The sequence below is a fragment of the Gavia stellata genome, chromosome 35 (genome assembly GCF_030936135.1).
Source record: "Gavia stellata isolate bGavSte3 chromosome 35, bGavSte3.hap2, whole genome shotgun sequence".
NCBI classification, from domain to species: domain Eukaryota; kingdom Metazoa; phylum Chordata; class Aves; order Gaviiformes; family Gaviidae; genus Gavia; species Gavia stellata.
Window position 1 is genome coordinate 928,860 of NC_082628.1, and position 16,629 is coordinate 945,488.

The following is a 16,629-nucleotide window of genomic DNA, read 5'->3' on the forward strand; positions in this document are numbered from 1 at the left end:
GGTAGAGGGACTGCTGCCGCTTTATCATTCAGTGCTGTTTTCCTTCCTTTTACCTCCCTGGCACTCTGTAGTTTTTTCTTCTCCCCTGTCCTTGCAAAGTCTCTTCTCTCCCAGGGTGGGATGAGCCGGGAGGAAAGCGGCAAGATGCCTTTTCCTTCTCCCTTCCCCTGCCGCTGTGCAGGAAGAAGCTGTGAAGCAGAGATGGCTCTCGTGCTCTCTTGAGGTTTTGGGGCGGGGGGTCGTTGGGCTGTGGTGTCACCTCAGGCACATGCGGTCGAGTCGGCTGGCCGTGGAGCCTGGGAGGAGAGGACAAGCCAGAAGAAAAGGTCCCCTTGCAGCCCTGCATCTTGCTGTGGGCTCAGCACGTGCTCCAGGCTCTCGGCGTCTGCAACTGGTGCCTCGTGCCCAGCTGGGACGGGTGCACGAGCCCTCCTGCCATCGGCTTGTCCCATCCTCTGCGGGAGCCTGTTCGTGCATGAAGCCAACCCCAAATGCCAAGGGCAAGTTGTTGCTCCTTGCAAACGGGTGGGGAAAAGAAACTACAGAATTGCTCTGTAAGGAAGAAAGGGGTACATCCCCAAGCAGGGCCAAAATCAGACGGCTTTTACGGGATGGGGTTTTGCAAGCTGTAGGTTGACTTTTGCCAGCGTGGCATGGTGACTGTCGGAGGGGACAGCTGCTGTCCTGCAGCGCCGCGGGAGCGGTTCCCGAGAAAAGGGAGGCGGAAGCAGCTGAAGGAGTTGAAGCCTTAGGCCGCAAGAGCTGAGCAGCTCCGGGTATTCCAAAGTATTTTTCCAACCGTGTCCCCGCCTGGCCAGGGAAGTCAGTGGAGGAGGTGGTGCGTCTGGCTCCCTCTGTATAGTGTGCTGGAGGTGAGGAAAGGATTAAGGAAGAGAGAGGTCAGAGGAAGGAGGAGGGGAGTGTCTGTGGGGCTGTGCTGAGGGTGGGGTTTGGAGTAAGTGGAGGGAGAGGCTGGGGAAGAGCCCCAGGCCGGAGCTGGAAGCCAAGGGAAGGTGATGTCCCTCTGGGAGAATTAAGGGCTCGGCCTCGGGGTTGGACCTGGGGATGGGGTGCTGGGTGGTACAGGTATAATTGGGGGGCATGAGTGGGGGTAGGGGTCCCTCTCCGGAGGCAGCCAGCTCGAGCTGTCACCCGAGAACTCCTCAAAGAGGGATGGGAAACCTTCCCTGGGACTCTGCCTTCTCAGCGGGATCCCAGGGTCGGCCCCTGTTAGGGTGGCCGGCGTGGGTAAATCCCTAAGAGTGGTGAAGGTGCCTTCCGAGTGCCGCTTGGTGTTGGAGGCGAAGCTTTGGGTGCTTTGGGATTCGTACGACTGCCATCTGCTCAGGAGGGAAGGATGGGGGGAGAAAAGGTGGTTTAATGCACGTGGTGGCATCTGGCAGCCTCCCTGCAGGAGGTGGCCAGGGCAGGGGCTGTGTCCTGCAAAGTACTTCACTGTGTGGAGCATCCTCCAGAAAAGCCGTAATAAATCCATAGAAATAATTTTGGGTTTCAGGGGGTCTGCCAAGCCCGGCCAGGCTTGTTCCTGACATCAGGTATATGCACTATCCCGTCCCATATCATTTGCCCGACGTCTTGCTCGGCTGCGGTGGGTTCGTGCCTCCGCCCTGGTCCCTGCTTGCTGCTCCTGGGAGGGAGCGTGGTGCTGCCCCGAGGTTTCGCTCAACCTCCTCCAGCTCCAGGATGGAGAGCTGATGTTGAGGTTCACGGCAGAAGGTCCCCAAAGGCTTTTCCTGCCACGCAGCCGCCAGCGTGGAGTGGGGTCAGCACCGTGCCCGAAGCATGGCCCCCTCCTGACTCTGCCCCGCCACGTCCCCGTGCAGCCCGTCTCTGGGCTGAGACAGCCGAGAAATCCTGGGGGGGACATGGCAATGTCCCTGCGTGGGCTGGTAGAGAGCCAGAAGGGAGCTCGTCTGGACAAATACAGAAGAATGAGGCACATTGTAATAGTGAGGCTGCCCAATCGTCACCCTTTATTTGCCGAAAACCAGACTGCTGGGTGCCTGTCAGCAAGCACTCATTACTCTGGTTTAATTTCTTCAGAGGTTGGTAGTACAGAAGGGAGGAAAAGGCACTCACCTTCTGCAAAGAGAACCGTTCCCCGAAAAGCTGGACCTTCCTCCTTTGCTCCAGTGATTTCCGATTTCAGTTTTACAAGCAATTACTGCTTTCAGCCTCCCAACAAAAGCAGCTTCGAAGCAACCAGCCAGAGCTTTGTGCTTAGGAAATAGTGCTAAGCGGAACAACTCTGGCTGCTCCAAAACTCCAAAGTGAGCGATGCAAAGCTCGGCATCCCCTTGCCCAGCCCAGTTTTGACAATGTGATGTTTTGTAGGCACCTCTCAGCAGCGGAGAAGGACAGAGAGGGAAGGCAAAGCATTTGCAAGTGCTGGTGCCCATGCTGGGATGGGATAAACTGCTTTCCGGAGGCTTCTCCCCTTCCTGCTCCATCCCATCCCAAGGCCACAGGTCCGCAACCCCACAGCTCTACGAAACCCTTAACTCCTCCAGCAATTTCCTCAACAAAATAAGCGCTCCGAGTCCATTTGAGTGGCCTAACCGGGACCGAGTGAGTTCTGAGCGGGGCCCTTTCCTTCGGTGGCATCTCCGCGCAAGGCTTGCCGCGATTTCGAGGATGCTGCAACAGAAGGGCCATGGGACGCTGAGAGCATCTTGCCGCAGAGCCGGAGGTGCTCACTTGTCCTGTTTCCTCCTATGTTTCCTCCTAATGTGTATTTTGCCCCGTAAGGCGTATTTTCCCCAAGGCTTTGCACCTCACTCCTATTTTGGCAGCTTGTGCTTTTAAATACACCCAAACGCTGCTTATGCCTTTTGGCCCAGCAGGATGTGGCATTTACACCCCTTTTCTCTATTCCGGCTAGTTTTTGCCCAAAACAGAGCTGGTTTCTCCCCATCCACTAAGTTTTCCAAGCGGGAAGAGTCCTGGGGTGCGTGGCTTTAAATAACTGCCTGGATACGCATCACCGATTGTGATGCCATGAACGGTCACTTGTTGTGTCTCTGGAGTTGGTGCACACTGGGTGCCACTGAGCTCCTCTCGGTGAGAGCTGTCCAGGTGTCCCGGGGGACTCTGGCCCCCTGATTGATCTGGAGGTTCAATTATCCCCCCAAACCGGTGACCGACGTGAGGATGAACCAGAACGGGGCTTACAAAATGACACTTCTGAAAGAGTTACAGGTAGCACAGCCGAAGGGCTGAGCATCCCCCAAACAGGGGGAAAACTCTCCCCGAAATCCCATTGGCATTTCCCTGGAGGGCAGAAGGATGGGCAGGGGGAGATGCTTTGCACTGGGGAGGGCTGCCAGGGGCAGGTTTAGCATCCCTGGTCGCAGCACGGAGGCAAAACGGTGTCTAAGAGAGAAGGAGACTTGCCGGCAGGACGCAAGGGAGCTCTAGACACCCAGCCCCAACTTTTACCTTCTTCTCATTGCTAAACAGAGGCATGACGAGGAGGCACTGATTGACCAGGGGAGAAGGAGCAACGGTGCCAAGATTCACTATGAGAAGGAGGAGTTGGAAGGTGAGTCTCTGCTGAGATGCTGGTAGAGGGGCCACCAGCCCGGCACCTTTTCCCGTTGCACAAAGTCCCTACAATGTCCCTCACTCGGTGTGACATCATGTGCAGCAAAACGTGCCATGCTTCTTAATAAAGCAGCACAGTTATTTTCACGTGTTTTAATATTACGGCTTTTCAACAGAGGGAAAAAGCCCCTGCGGAGGTCACGGTGTGAGCTTTAGCCATGGGGCTGGATAATTCACGGCTTGTTTACTCGCAGAGGCTGCTCCTGGCTTGGAGAGGTCTGGAGAATAATTGGACAGCTGCAGGCGCGAGGCTGTGCTTTTCTTCTTTTCTTCTGGAGTTCCTTATCATGGGACTGATTGGATCTTCTCTTGTCGCCTTGTGCCATACAAAGATTTTAAAAAGAATTCCCTTCTGTCACTGCTTAATGAGCAAGGCTGAGTGTTGGCCAGCCCAAGCTGGAATTTGAGAAGAGGTTGGATGCTTTCAGGGCACTTTTGGGGGAGCCATCACTTGTTGTTGCTCTGTTGTTGCAAAGTTCGAGTAAAACAGGCTTGGAAAAAAGGAGAGGTCTGTGACATTCAGGGATCCAGTGAAAACAAAATTGGTGTTTCCTCCTGGGACGGCTGCACTGATTTAACCGTGGTGTCTGCGTCATCCATCTCCCCAATATCGCGAGTGATGCAAATGCTGCTTTTTTGCAGGCCACCGGACCCTGTACGCCGGCGTGCAGATGCCGCTGGTGGGGCAATGCCACCGGCATCACCGACCCCACAAGCAGAAGCATCGGGAACAGGAGGAGGACTGTGCCCCGACGGAGCGGGGCTACCACTGTAAGTCCCGCCACCCCGTTCACTAAACTCCTTGGGGCTACATGGGCGCTGGGGTCTTCTGCAAGCAGGTCCATGTGGCTAGTTTGAGTGACTTGCTGTTCTTCCGAGGGAAAGTGGCATTATTTAACAAGACCATCTTTTTCAAAACTTTCATCTTTTTTTTTTTGAGGTAGTTAAATGTATAATGGATTTAGGCTCATCTTCCTTAGCGGGATGCCTGCTTTAAAAATGGAAATGTGGGTAAGGAAAGCTGCCCATCCTTGTGCAGGGGTGGAATAGATGCTTCTCCTTCTCCGTGGCTCTGTGCAAGCCCCAACAGAGCCAGGGGAGAGGGGCCGGCCCAATATTTGTGGCTGAACTGGTGCCGATCTGATGCCCGCTTTGCATGTGAGCGTGATGGGCCATATTCGAGCGTGGTAACGGGACGGGTCTCTGTGTTCTGCCCCCAGGCACCCCGTCCCAGCGGGTGCAGTTCATCCTCAGGACCAAGGAGGACGAGCAGCATGTCCCTCACGCCTTGTTCACCGAGCTGGATGAGATCTGCGTGAAAGAGGGCGAAGATGCCGAGTGGAAGGAAACGGCAAGGTAAATCCCTGCTGCTGGCTGCAGTGGGAGAGGAGTTCCTGTGCGCCGGCAGAGCCCGCGGGCTCTGTTTTCCACTCCTCAGGACGCGAAGCTTTTGCAGCTGCAGGTGCTGATGCGAGGAGCCGTCTCCCCTTGCTACCTGTAGCTCTGTTAAAGGGGTTGGAGAGCTGGGGCTGTTTCCTTGCAATGGGGCTGACCACACCTGATGTCCACAGGTGGCTGAAGTTTGAGGAGGATGTGGAAGACGGCGGCGAGCGCTGGAGCAAGCCCTATGTGGCCACGCTGTCCTTGCACAGCCTCTTTGAGCTGAGGAGCTGCATCATCAATGGCACGGTGCTGCTGGACATTAGTGCCAACAGCATCGAAGAGATCGCAGGTACTGTGGGTGCCGCGTCCCTCCGGGAACGGTCGAGCTTGGCTCGCCGCTGTGCCCTTCCTTCCCAGATCAAACCCTGCCTCATTTTCCTGTGCCATGCTCAGATCTGATCCTGGGCCAGCAAGAACAGCTCACGGAGTTTGACGAGCGCACGCGGGCAAAAATTGGAGAAGTTCTTTTGAAGAAGCACCACCATCAGAACGAGAAGAAAAGAAACAACCTTCTCCGCTCGTTTGCTGATGTGAGCAAGAAGGGGTCGGACCTGCACCTCCTCGACAAGCCAGGTGAGGGTTCCTGCAGGGCTTTGGCACCCGGTGAAGGTTTCTGTAGGGCTTTGGCAGCAGATGAGGGTTTCTGCAGGGCTTTGGCCCCATTAGGTTTGTCCTAGCAAAGGAGAAGCATCCCAATTGCTCCTTGTCCGTCTTTCTGAGTGTCTTTCTTTTTTCTACCAGCTCAAACACTTACCCCTCATCCTTCTCCCACCACTGTGGAAGCTAAAAATGGGGTGAACCATGAGACCAGCACAACGGATTTAAGCAAGGTGAGACACTCATAGCTTTCTTAGGCCTTCAGGGCCGAATTTGCTGTTGCAACCTTGGCTGCAGAGGGAGCTGCAGGGTGCTGTGGGCTTTGCTTTTGGGGTAATTGCCTGAAAATGGCTTGTTGTGCCCAGGCGGAGCTGCACTTCATGAAGAAAATTCCCAGCGGGGCTGAAGCGTCCAACGTGCTCGTAGGAGAGCTGGATTTCCTTCGCCAGCCCATCGTGGCATTTGTCCGCCTGACCCCGGCTGTCCTCCTCTCGGGCATGACGGAAGTTCCCATCCCAACAAGGTCTGAACGAGAAGCACAAAGTTTTTATTTCAAACCCCCCCAACAAAGCATCAGATGGCATGCATCAGTTTGGCATCCCAAGGGAACAAGGCCAGCGGGAGCCAGCACGTTTCTGCCAGCCACGTCTCCTTGCCTTCATTTCCCCCTTCCCTGCTGTAGCTTTTAAACCCATTGGCCAACGTGAATGAGAGTTGGCCCCAAAATGAAATTTGCGATGGGTTTTGATGAATTTCCAATTCATCACCGGAGTCGGTGAGCCTCCGTGTCCCCTCTCGAGCCGTGCTCTGGGCTGGGAGCTGCCAGGGATTTCCTTGGGTGCTCTTTGAGCCATGACACGTTCGTCTCTCTCCTTTTGTTTGTCTCGCCCAGGTTCCTGTTTGTTTTGCTTGGACCAGAAGGAAAAGCCCATCAGTACCATGAGATCGGCAGGTCCATGGCTACTATCATGACGGATGAGGTGCGACGTGAGAAGGGATATCTCTGGGTCATTTTTGGCTTTCTTCACCTCTCCCTGTCTCTGTAGTAGTGAGGAAGAGCGTTTGCTGTCCCCGCTGCCGGCAGCTCTCCAAATAGCCCACCCTTCGTTCGCACCCCAAAGCAAACACGCACGTTTGCATCCCCCCACATCCTGGAGGCTGAAATCCCACCCGGGGTGCATCCTGCACCTCGTCCTTCTCCCCGGGGTCCCCAGCACGCTGTCCCCAGTGGTGGCATTGCCAGGGCCAGTAAAACTTGTCGTCTTTAAGCAACAGGCTGCGGTGTGCCATGGGGGATGGGGGGCCTCGTGGAGGAGAGGATTACAAGGAACACGATGGACAGATTTTTCCTTTTGGGGGAATACTTCCTGCCATTGCCAGCAGGAAATTTGGGGGGAATTATCTTGCGTTTAGCCAAGTGCTTATTGCACTGCTTAGGGCATGTGAGATGGGTTGTCCTCTGAGCAGGTTGTCTCCTACGGGCAGGTTTTCCATGACGTCGCCTATAAAGCCAAGAACCGGGCTGACCTCGTGGCCGGCATCGATGAGTTTCTGGATCAGGTCACGGTCTTGCCGCCTGGAGAGTGGGATCCATCGATCCGAATCGAGCCCCCGAAAAACGTCCCTTCGCAGGTGGGTGCTGCGGTGGAGGGAGGTGCGAGGGGGACGGGCAGGACGGCAGGCAGCTGGGGATGCTGTTCAGGGCTCCAGATTCACCAGGTCCCTGTTTGACACAGTCACATGGCCAGACCAGAAGCAAAACAAGCCAGTGGTTACAAATAGCTGTCTTTCTTATTTCCATTTGAACAGGAAAAAAGGAAGATGCCAGGAGCTCTCGATGACAGTGCTTCTGACAGTGAGCCAGAGAAGCACAGCGGTCCTGAACTGGAGCGGACGGGAAGGTGCAAGCTTTGATAGTTTGGGGTGTTTTTTTTCTGCTTGCCTCCCAAATCTGAGCATGCACCTTGCCTTTGAGCAGGTTTTTGGGGTTTTTTGGTTCAGTGAAGGGGCTCCACATGCCCAGCTGGGTCCCTGGGCTGGGCAGGTGGGAGATGTGGGCAGCTGGGCTCAGCCACAGCATCAGTGCACACAGGTTTTCTTGATTTGGGGTGGAAGCAGATGTGCAAATACCTCCAGGTAGAGCTCTGCTGCTTCTCAGAGCAAGGGAGTGTTGCAGTAAGAGGGGATGGGCTCTCAGGTTAGGTCTTGTTTTTTCTTTTTTCTTCTTTTTATTTTTGTTGTTGGAGGGCATTTTGGCGTGCCTCAGCTTCTAGTGGGTGTAAAAAGGGAGAAGGAGACGGCTTCTTTTCAGCACTGAAAATTACTCCATGCTTGTGATTGCCCTTCTGCAGCCAAGAAAAGTCCATGTGGTCTTGCAGGAGAACTGTCTCTATTTTGTCCTTCTTCCAGGCTCTTTGGAGGTTTGATCCTGGATGTGAAGCGAAAAGCCCCGTGGTTCTGGAGCGACTTTCGGGATGGTCTGAGGCTGCAGTGTCTGGCGTCCTTCCTCTTCCTCTACTGTGCCTGCATGTCCCCTGTCATCACCTTCGGGGGACTGCTGGGGGAGGCGACCGATGGCCACATAGTGAGCAGCTCTCTCTGTTGGGTGGCACGGGGGAGGATAAAACTCATGCAAAAGTCCTTGCTGCAGTGAGTTTGCTCTGGGTTTTTTTTCCCCCTAATGCTTTCTGTACTCACTGCTGCCTCTCTTCCCCGGACAGAGTGCCATGGAGTCGCTGCTGGGCGCCTCCATGACCGGCGTGGTGTTTTCCCTCTTTGCTGGCCAACCTCTCACCATCCTCGGCAGCACCGGACCCGTGCTCGTCTTTGAGAAGATCCTCTACAAATTCTGCAAGTAAGGCTGGTTGCTGCGGCCGGGTGCTGTGAGAGCCTTCAGAAGGCAGCGGGGATGGAGAAAAGATGTTTGTCTTTCATTTCTCTCAGCGGCAGTTGTTCGATTGAAGTTGTCTTGTGTGTCACAGATGCTGCACGCTGCTGCTTTAGTATGCGATGGTGCGAGAGCCCTGGCTCTCTGAAGGATGGATGGGGTCATTTGGGGGTTTTAGGCTTAAAGCGAAGCAGCTGGAGGAGGAGAAACCACAAGGATGTGGATGCCCAAGATGGGCTGCACAAGGAAGAGGAGACAAATCACTCTGGTTTGGGAATGGGGGAAGATTTGCTTCCCTCTGAGTACAAAACAAGGCACTTCTTAGCCTGATTGTTGCTGGAAGTGGAAATACAGTTTGCTCAGGTAGCCAAATAGTCTACTGCTGAAATGTTGTGAGTTTGGATGATTTCATTGAAAAAGTAGGAGTTTTTCATGTGAAATGGGTATTTTCCATGACAGTCCTTCTGCTGTGATGACTTCGATGTGAGATGAACCACCCTTATTGCAATTTAAATTTATCATTAAGCCCCAACTTGGAGCCTCTTGCTGGCCTTTCCACCCTTGGTTTTATTTTGGTTTCCCAGGGAGTACACGCTCTCCTATCTCTCTCTGCGGGCATGCATCGGGCTGTGGACCGCCTTCTTCTGCATCGTGCTGGTGGCCACCGACGCCAGCTCTTTGGTGTGCTACATCACCCGCTTCACCGAAGAAGCCTTCGCCTCCCTCATCTGCCTCATCTTCATCTACGAGGCTCTAGAGAAGCTGAGTCACCTGCGGGAGACCTACCCTGTGCACATGCACAGCCAGCTCGACTTCCTCACCATCGACTAGTGGGTTTTTTCCTCCTAAAACGCCCCTGCCCCTTGGCAGGAGCTCAGGGCTGCACCTGCATCGCCTCTCCCTTACCCGTGTCTTGGCTTCTCTCCTCCCAGCTGTAAGTGTGAGGCACCGACGCATCCCAGCAATGAAACCCTGCGTTTCTGGGAGAGCAACAAGATCAACGTGTCTGGCATCGCCTGGGAAAACCTCACGGTGACCGTAAGTGCCCCAAGCCACTGCTTCCTCGTGCCGCGGCCACGGGGTCCAGGGGCATTCGCGTGGTGCGCAAGTCGGAGCCCTTCAGGTGGTGATGGGCTTCCAGCTGTGCTAGTGCTGCTCTGAAAAGTCATTGCTTACATCTAATGGGTGGTTTTAACCCGCTTGGTCCTGGGAAGGAGAGTCCACCTTGTCCAGTCCACCTTGTGCCCAACATCGTGGGTAATAACTGTCTGCCTCCTCAACGCGGTGGCAGGACAATATTTCTGACCGGCAGCAGAAATAACCCCCTCGTTATGCAAGGTTTCCTTGCCGCACGTGCACTGCCTTTGTGTCCTGATGCTCTGTTTCTCCAGGAATGTCGGTATTTGCATGGAGAGTTTCAAGGACCTGCCTGTGGACCCAATGGCCCCTACACGCCTGACGTCCTCTTCTGGTGCTGCATCCTCTTCTTCTCCACCTTTGTGCTGTCGAGCTTACTGAAGAAGTTTAAGACCAGCCGATACTTCCCAACCAGAGTAGGTAGAAGACGGTGGCCAGCAGCAGTCTCCACGCTCATTTCCCAAAATGGCTTTCCTGGAGCACTAAGCAGTATTTGCCACCACTCGGTCGAGCTGGGAAACGTTGACCTTGAAGGCCAAGCTCTCCATCAGCGTGGACGTCCCTCACTCATTTCCATGAGCACAAAAGGATCGTAGCATTTCCCACCTGCCTGGCGACCTGTCCTGGAGCCATCTCTTGCTCAGGCAGTGGGAAATCAGGTCTTCCACAGTTACTTTTTTTCACCTTCTGTGCATTATGTGCTCAAGGGGAAGGCTGATTCAGCTGAGGAGCTGCCATAGCAAACGACACTATTTCTTCCTTTTGAGGAGCAAATGATGCCTCAGTGCCTTATTCCCGTTTTAGCTGTGAGCGTGGCTGTCGTGGCAGACATCTGCTTCCTTCTTTTGTAATTTTATTTTTTTTTTTAAGGTTTCAACTAAGACAACCCTTTTCCACCTAATTAAACATTTTGTATTGCCTGGCACCAGATCTCACAGGCACAAACACAGCAACGGTATCTAACCAAGGGATTGGGCTGCATGTCCTCAGCATGGAGGGGTTTTGTTAACCGGTCTTAATGGCGTTGACGTCCCTCACTTTTCCATGTCATGTTGTGGCCCCCTTTGCGACGCCCCCTTCAGCTCTGGTTTCTTGCCCCAGGTACGGTCCACAGTAAGCGACTTTGCTGTTTTCCTCACCATCGTCGTCATGGTGCTCATGGACTTCATGATTGGGATCCCATCACCGAAGCTCCACGTCCCCCATATGTTCAAGGTAACGGGGTGTTTTGGCAGGGAGCTGGTTTCAGCCCTTGGGGATGCCACAAGGTGATGCCGGGGCAGGACAGGGCCGAGTCCGGAGGAGATGCTGGTGGTGCGACCATCTCCTCTTCTGCCTCCAAGCGCATTGTTTCCTTCGGGAAAGGAGAAGACAGCCCCAAAACTAGATACCTCCAGGAGAAGTATCTGTAGGTGCTTGCAAAGAGGGCACCGGCAGTGCTGAACCCCAGGGTGACGTGAAGCCAGGGCTGGGAGGTGCTCTGACATGGGAATGGAGGGGAAAAGCAAAGCCAGTGAGGTGGCTGGGCTGGGAGATGATGCTGATGTGTGTGCTTTGTTGCAGCCTACCAGAGACGACCGCGGGTGGTTCATCAGCCCCGTAGGACCCAACCCTTGGTGGACGGTGTTGGCTGCGCTCATCCCAGCTCTGCTCTGCACCATCTTGATCTTCATGGACCAGCAGATCACTGCTGTTATTGTGAACAGGAAGGAGCACAGGCTGAAGGTAAGGGGCTGCAAGAGATGAGCCCATCCCCAACCCACTCCGGGCTGCAGGCACGGGGAGAAGCTCCTATTCCAAATGCTTTGGGAAGGCATTGGTTTGGGAAAACGTCAGGCTGCGTGGCAGGATGCTCTCCTGCATTAATGATGACACAGGGAGCAAACGACAGGGAGTTCAGATGAGCAGCCTTTCAGAGGAGCAAATTAATCTTGGAGCAATAGAGAAGCGTGGTTTTGTTTTAAAATGTCAGCAGTGGATGGGGGATCGAATTGTGTTGACGCGCTGCCAGGGATAACTCAGAGTCACATCCTACTTGCAAGTGGTGGAAATTTCTTTATGAAGGAAAAAACCCGGTCTCTTTTTTTCTTTTGAGAAGTAGCTATCGCACAACCAAATCCACTTTGTCTGAACTCCTGCCACCTTTTCATGCAAGGGGCTTGCACAAAGAGCAGATACCTCCTTATTTGTTTCCGAGGCGTGTTTTAAATTCTCAAGAAGTTGACTTGCGCTCTAGCGGGGTTTGAGCCTGACTTGCGACGTTGTCCTTGCTCTTGTGCTGTGGGACGCTCATCTCCTTGTTTTGCTTCCCGCAGAAAGGATGTGGGTACCACCTGGACCTTTTCATGGTGGCCGTGATGCTCGGGGTGTGCTCCGTGATGGGGCTGCCCTGGTTTGTGGCTGCCACCGTCCTGTCCATCACCCACGTGAATAGCCTCAAAGTCGAGTCTGAGTGCGCAGCTCCAGGAGAACAACCCAAGTTTCTGGGGATACGAGAGCAGAGAGTCACTGGCTCCATGATCTTTGTGCTCATGGGCTGCTCTGTCTTCTTCACTTCTGTGTTAAAGGTAAGAGGAAAATGCAAAACACCCAACAGCCACGAGCTTTTTGGAGGTTACCCAAAACCAGTCCCCTCTCTCCAGGCCCGAGCAGCTGTGGAGCGGAGGAGGAGGTGATCCCAAACCTTGGGGCTTGACCCACAGTGGGAAGCAGCCTCCTCGCTTACGCTTTCCAGCCGTTCAGCACGTTATCGATGGCAATTTGCTCCCCCAAATGCCTCAGCACAGCCGTTCCAGTAGCTAAACACACTGAAATCATCTCCATGGGCTTCCTTGCGTGTTCCTCCCACAAGATAATCTCCTCGCTAGGCTAAGAGGAGGCACGTCGCTTTTGCTTGTTGCTACAAGAATAAGGAGAAAGGTTTTTCTACCGTCACAGAACGTGGCATATGGTAGCATGGTCGCCTGTTTTCCTCCAACCTTTCTGGAAGATAGGATTCTGCTGATGAAAGATAACTCCAACGGTCAGCCTAAAGCAGAGCGTTAGCTCACTCGCAGGCACAAAAGCTCTGCTGGTTAAAATCCGACACGTCTCTAACCCTGTGGAAACTGGAAAGCTGTAGGCAATTTGAGGCAGTGCCTGTAGAAGAGAGTGGTACTACTGAAAATGCAATTTAAAAAAATAAATGATTGCATTCTTTCTTTCAGTTTATACCAATGCCTGTGCTTTACGGCGTCTTTCTCTACATGGGCGTGTCGTCGCTCGGAGAAATTCAGGTACGGACTTTTTTACAGCGTGCAGCATGTCCGCTGCCTGGTATTTCATCTCCGTAGAAGCAGGAAAAAAGCAGCGGCATGGGAAAAAAACCTCTCGGAAAGCAAGCAATGAAAATATTTTGTGTACGAAAAAGATTGGAGGAGGCACAGGAGGTCTATAGGGCTGGGAGGACCGGGCAAGTTGAGCGCTCCCTGTTTAAACACAGGTTAGGGCAGGCCAGTGTTTGGTTAGGTGAAAATGGGGGAGTTGAGTGCACAGGGAAGGCAATTTCTACCACTGGTGGAAATCCTTGCTGGGGGATTCAGTGGGCCAAGACAAGCTAATCATAGAATAACGTGGCATAATTGCACGTGGGTGGGCAGCTCTCACGGGCAAGCTGGTTTCTAGCTGGAGCGAAGGGAAAATGGGTGCTGCTCCCAGGAGGAGCATAGTGGGATCCACGGTTTCTCATGGCGAGCGAGATCCTGAAAACTCCCTCCACGTCTCAAGAGGGCCAGAAGCTTTCCGCAGTCCCAAGGTGGCAACTTTTCCACTTTGACTTTGCAGTTCTTCGATCGCTTGAAGCTGTTTTGGATGCCGGCGAAACACCAGCCGGATTTCATCTACCTGCGGCACGTCCCCTTGCGAAAGGTGCACTTCTTCACCGTGATCCAGCTGATCTGCCTCGTCCTGCTCTGGGCCATCAAGGTGTCCCGTGCCGCCATCGTCTTTCCCATGATGGTAAGAGGCGGTGCCGCTCGGCACAGGGATGTTTGCCGCGTTGGAGTGAGATGTAGCACCACCTCTGGCCTCACCGCATCTTCCCTCTATTTCGTGCAGGTTTTGGCTCTTGTATTTGTCCGGAAAGCCATGGATTTCTGCTTCTCAAAGCGAGAGCTCAGCTTCCTGGATGACCTTATGCCAGAGAGCAAGAAGAAGAAGTTGGACGGTGCCAAAAACGAAGCCAATGAAGAAGAGGTAACGCTTGCTGGGCGCTCGGGGCTGGACATCTCCCTCGGGCTGTGAGATTGCCTGTTTCTAGCACAGCTTGTCTTTACATGTTGGGGCAAGATCAGAACTCAAAAGAAACAGATCCTAATAGCCTGGATCCCACATCTTAACCTTTTTTTTCCCTGAATGAGCAGTGAGCTTAACACTTGAATAGAGGTATAATTTTTTAAATGAGTCATTTATAATAACAGATGATGATGATGATGATGGAAAGATTGGCTCGTAACAGTGTTTTTAACCCCCCCCCAAAAAAATTCAGAGTGAAAGGTCTTTACCCTGCTGCGCTAATAGCTAAAGGTGCCACGAGTCAGAAGGAGAGGGCAGCATGCAATGTTTTTGCTGGGTGTTCAGGTTTTTTCCACTTGGATCCAAGACAGAGAACTTGATTTGTCCCTTTTTTCCGTCAGGAGTCCCCGAAAATGATGGAAGCTGCTGCTGCTGCCGGTTCAGTTCTGCTGAAACTGGGCAAGACCAGCAACTTGGATATCCCAAAGCAAAGCAGGGACAGGTAAAGCCCCACCAAGTGCCAGGACCCCCGGCAAGATTAGTTGGAAGGTGTTTGGCACAATTTTTTCCACTTGCATCTTTCTTGAGCGTCCCATAGAAAGCAGCAGTCAGCTTGGTGGGAAAATCACATCTACGGGCAGGGCTGCAGGAGGGGATCGCAGGGCTCTGCCTCCAAGCAGAGTGGCTGCACAACTCCCATCTGACCCCAAAAAGTCGCATCCTCAGTGACTTTAGGGTAGCTGGAGATCCTCATACGTAAAAACGAGGAGTTGCAGGCATGATCTGTACCAGCAGTGGCTTAGGAGCCCACTCCAAGGCTAAACGCCCGCAAGAGCCTTTGCACGGAGCTGTAGCTCTGCAGCTCTCAGGCTTGCCTCGCAAAACTCCTCATCCAGCAAAACCTCCCGTGCTTATGCTGAGCTTGGATTCTCGGGGCCCCGCTGTTCCTCTTGCTGATGCTAACGCACTTGGTGGCATCAGTTCCCGTAGTCACGGATTGCTCTGTAAAATATTTATTGCAGGACTGATCCTTGCGAGATTAATATCTCGGAGGAAGTGTTGAAAACGAGCGTGTGGAAGGCTCTCACTATGAACACAGAAACAGTCTGAATCCGGGGAGGAAAGAGGTAAAGGATTGCATGTGAACGTGACCGTGCTCCTCTGCAAGCGACGGCGCATGCCTACAGTTTTCCCGTGCTTCGGCAGGCAGTACCGAGCAAACGGCCCGTCCCTGGGAACAGGCAGCGAGGACCGTGGCATGCAAACCAGCTTGTCACTGCCAGGGTGGTCCCACGAACAGGGTTGAACCAGCAGCAGCCGGCAGGTCTTCCACTGATGGTGCTCTCCCTCTTTTTGTCTTTTTTCCCCCCAGTTTTGCTATTTAGGAGCCTCGGCTTTGAAGGGGAGGAGTGAGAACGTGACTCAGGGACGTGCCAACGCAGAGACGGGGAGATACCGCTGTTTTCCAGTTGGAGGATTCCCATTAAAGCCATGTCGATGTTTTCAGTTCTCCTTGGTGTGCTTCAGGCATTCAGTATCTCTAGACCAGCAAACTGAGGTGTACGTGCCAGTCAATGGGAGTTCGGTGTCGTGAAGTTCCCGTGTGTACGTGCGTGTGGTGGTGTGGGTTTGTAGTGGTAGAGGGACTGCTGCCGCTTTATCATTCAGTGCTGTTTTCCTTCCTTTTACCTCCCTGGCACTCTGTAGTTTTTTCTTCTCCCCTGTCCTTGCAAAGTCTCTTCTCTCCCAGGGTGGGATGAGCCGGGAGGAAAGCGGCAAGATGCCTTTTCCTTCTCCCTTCCCCTGCCGCTGTGCAGGAAGAAGCTGTGAAGCAGAGATGGCTCTTGTGCTCTCTTGAGGTTTTGGGGCGGGGGGTCGTTGGGCTGTGGTGTCACCTCAGGCACATGCGGTCGAGTCGGCTGGCCGTGGAGCCTGGGAGGAGAGGACAAGCCAGAAGAAAAGGTCCCCTTGCAGCCCTGCATCTTGCTGTGGGCTCAGCACGTGCTCCAGGCTCTCGGCGTCTGCAACTGGTGCCTCGTGCCCAGCTGGGACGGGTGCACGAGCCCTCCTGCCATCGGCTTGTCCCATCCTCTGCGGGAGCCTGTTCGTGCATGAAGCCAACCCCAAATGCCAAGGGCAAGTTGTTGCTCCTTGCAAACGGGTGGGGAAAAGAAACTACAGAATTGCTCTGTAAGGAAGAAAGGGGTACATCCCCAAGCAGGGCCAAAATCAGACGGCTTTTACGGGATGGGGTTTTGCAAGCTGTAGGTTGACTTTTGCCAGCGTGGCATGGTGACTGTCGGAGGGGACAGCTGCTGTCCTGCAGCGCCGCGGGAGCGGTTCCCGAGAAAAGGGAGGCGGAAGCAGCTGAAGGAGTTGAAGCCTTAGGCCGCAAGAGCTGAGCAGCTCCGGGTATTCCAAAGTATTTTTCCAACCGTGTCCCCGCCTGGCCAGGGAAGTCAGTGGAGGAGGTGGTGCGTCTGGCTCCCTCTGTATAGTGTGCTGGAGGTGAGGAAAGGATTAAGGAAGAGAGAGGTCAGAGGAAGGAGGAGGGGAGTGTCTGTGGGGCTGTGCTGAGGGTGGGGTTTGGAGTAAGTGGAGGGAGAGGCTGGGGAAGAGCCCCAGGCCGGAGCTGGAAGCCAAGGGAAGGTGATGTCCCTCTGGGAGAA

The 16,629-nt window shown here is 53.9% G+C and overlaps 1 protein-coding gene across 1 annotated transcript; it reads left to right on the plus strand.

Annotated features, from left to right (window-relative positions):
• Positions 1-3,474: 3,474 nt before the first annotated feature.
• LOC132320377 (electroneutral sodium bicarbonate exchanger 1-like) lies at positions 3,475-16,458 on the plus strand. Its single transcript, XM_059832670.1, has 22 exons — positions 3,475-3,562; positions 4,267-4,370; positions 4,808-4,980; positions 5,196-5,356; positions 5,461-5,640; positions 5,809-5,897; positions 6,030-6,187; positions 6,557-6,644; positions 7,150-7,296; positions 7,474-7,565; positions 8,074-8,248; positions 8,385-8,518; positions 9,136-9,381; positions 9,484-9,589; positions 9,943-10,104; positions 10,790-10,903; positions 11,252-11,413; positions 12,004-12,255; positions 12,895-12,963; positions 13,511-13,684; positions 13,784-13,921; positions 16,432-16,458. The coding sequence occupies exons 2-22, from the start codon at positions 4,296-4,298 to the stop codon at positions 16,456-16,458; spliced, it is 2,922 nt and encodes a 973-aa protein (XP_059688653.1). The 5' UTR covers positions 3,475-3,562; positions 4,267-4,295.
• The last annotated feature ends 171 nt before the right edge of the window (positions 16,459-16,629 follow it).